Here is a 2,302-nt window from a genome sequence, read left to right as displayed (position 1 = left end):
CTTGGTGGTAGGAGTCGGCTTGGTGGTAGGTGTAGGCTCGTCACCACACCAAAACGTGCCATACTCAGCACTGTAGTCGTCACAGGCTTCCTTGGTGTAGTCGGCTGGCAAACACGTGGACGCGGCGGGGTAGTAGCACCCAGTGCAGTCTGCGCACTGGTCGGGTTGAGCAGTGGTAGGGGTGGGCTTGGTCGTAGGAGTGGGCTTGGTCGTAGGAGTGGGCTTGGTCGTAGGAGTGGGCTTGGTCGTTGGGGTTGGCTTCGTCGTAGGCGTGTTGCCTTCGATCTTGGGGAACACGACGTCCTCGGCAACGTTGCACATGCCTTTGCCGCTCACGCCGCGCTTGAGGCGGATGTGGCCGGCTTCGCCCCAATTGGTGCCCCACGAGTTGCGGATCTTGTACGACGTATCGTCGTATCCCACGGCGACGACGGCGTGATCCGAGTACGACCCGGGGCATTGCGTGATCACACCCGAGCGGTAGTTTTGCCACACGGAGTTACCCGCTTCGACCAACACTGACGGAGGCTGCGTGTTGAGTGCCGCGTCCAGCGCCGCCTCGCCCTTCACGCGGACAGTCGCGCCGATGCTGAGCTTCTTCGTCGTGCACGAGTTGCTGTTGCACGTGCCGGTTTGGCTCGTGCTGCCAGACGTGTACGGGTAGTCCTTCTCCAAACAGAGTCCAGTCGTCGACACGTACGTCATGGCGGCGTACGGCCACCCGCCGTTGCACCCCGCGCTGCCACTCGCGGTGGAGCAGCTCGTCACTTGCTGCTCGGACAGGTCCAGGAGCTCTCCCGTCACGATGCAGTGCGCCGGTTCCGCGGCACCCACGGCCGAGAAGGCCCAGCACGATCCGCACTGGCCTTGGTTGCGCACGGGGTTGACGCACTTGCCTGTGGTCCAGTCCACCGACGCCGCCGCGACGCTACTCACGTTCAAATCGGCTTCGGGGACCGAGCGGAACGCACTGCGGCTTTCCTCCAGCGACACACCCTCCACAAACTTCTTGAACTCGGCCTGTGTCATGAGAGCAAACGGGTGGTTGTAGTCGAACGTGGCTTCGGGGTTGTTGCGACGGGCCTCTTCGATCGCGAGCTTGTTGTCGTAGAACCGCTGGAGCGCGTCGTTTTCCGCCTGAATCGGGTTCGAGCTTTCGGTGGCGTGGGGCAACAAGCCCTGCACCGCAGCAGCAGATCCAAACTCTTCCCGCCACTTGCTCAACTCGGCGCGCAGCTCGGATTGCGCGTCAGCCGAGAGCGTGCTCACGGACTGCTTGGTGGCGGCAGCGGACGTGACGAGGAGAGCACCAAACAACTTCATGGGTCTGGAGGCGGTCGAACGCAAATTCTATTGTGACTCAAATCCTAGCGACGTGAGGTCGGTCGGATGGCGTGAGTTGCGCTGGGAGAACAGCCGATTTCATTTCTTGGACTCTACTGTAGAAGTGAGCTGCAGGTTCGACCCCCCTGATTCGTACGACACTCGTTCTTGGTCAGGACAGTGACTGTATTTGCCGTGGGTCTCTGTGACTTTTATTGCAAAACCGCTACGGCCACCTCGCGAGGCAACTCTCAGACGGTCGCCCTCACCTGACCGTCAAATGCACCAACCTGTATCTTAAATGGTGCCGACAGTTCAATGTTTCAGCTACAAGAGCATGGCTGCCGAGGAATGACACCACCCGCGGTCCACTCACCTGTATCGCGCAGCTCTGACACAGCTGCGATACGACGCTTATCCAGTCGCTGTTGCACGCAGCACTGTCCCTACAAGGGCACCCGTCTTGCTAGACAGACTTGTGCTTTCGTTCACTACAACGGGTTTTCAGTGTAGGCCAGTAGTTCAGTGAAGGGCGGCCCCCACACACTCCCCCTTGTGTGTTCATCACATTGGGCGGGTTCCTCCGCTGAGACTCCATAGGGCAGTACAGGACGTGCTCTACCGTTTCATTGAAATGGAGAATCTCGACAAGAACAACCCACAGACCGGATTGGAGCAGGGTAGAAGCCAGGTCCATAAACACAAGCCTTGGCCGAGTTTTACGCTCTGTCACGGACTCAGATTCACAAAGCTTGCCTCATTTGCAACTCTGTTGAGAATTGCACACGTCGTGTCGTCCTTTCGTCTTTCAGGAGCCCCAGCCCTTTCAGGCCCAACTTCTCCGTCTCCCATATCCAGAATTATACAGCAGTCCCCGCGCAGGTTGTTTCGGTGCATCGCAGGCGTCCCACTTGCTCAACCGGCACGCTCGAAGTATCCAGAGGTGTCGCGTCAAAAGTCACCTCGTGCGTTGCCGAGA

The 2,302-nt window shown here is 59.2% G+C and overlaps 1 protein-coding gene across 1 annotated transcript; it reads right to left on the bottom strand.

Annotated features, from left to right (window-relative positions):
- Window positions 1-79: 79 nt before the first annotated feature.
- On the bottom strand, window positions 80-1,323 carry H310_08420 (hypothetical protein; the record flags this gene model as incomplete). The annotated part of the gene is made up of 2 exons (XM_008874139.1): window positions 80-104; window positions 158-1,323. 2 exons carry the CDS (start codon window positions 1,321-1,323, stop codon window positions 80-82), a joined length of 1,191 nt encoding a protein of 396 aa, XP_008872361.1.
- Between the last annotated feature and the right edge of the window lie 979 nt (window positions 1,324-2,302).

Source organism: Aphanomyces invadans (genome assembly GCF_000520115.1).
Source record: "Aphanomyces invadans strain NJM9701 unplaced genomic scaffold supercont1.17, whole genome shotgun sequence".
Classification (NCBI taxonomy): domain Eukaryota; phylum Oomycota; class Saprolegniomycetes; order Saprolegniales; family Verrucalvaceae; genus Aphanomyces; species Aphanomyces invadans.
Note: the sequence above shows the minus strand (reverse complement) of the source record. Positions and strands in the feature narration are given on the sequence as shown.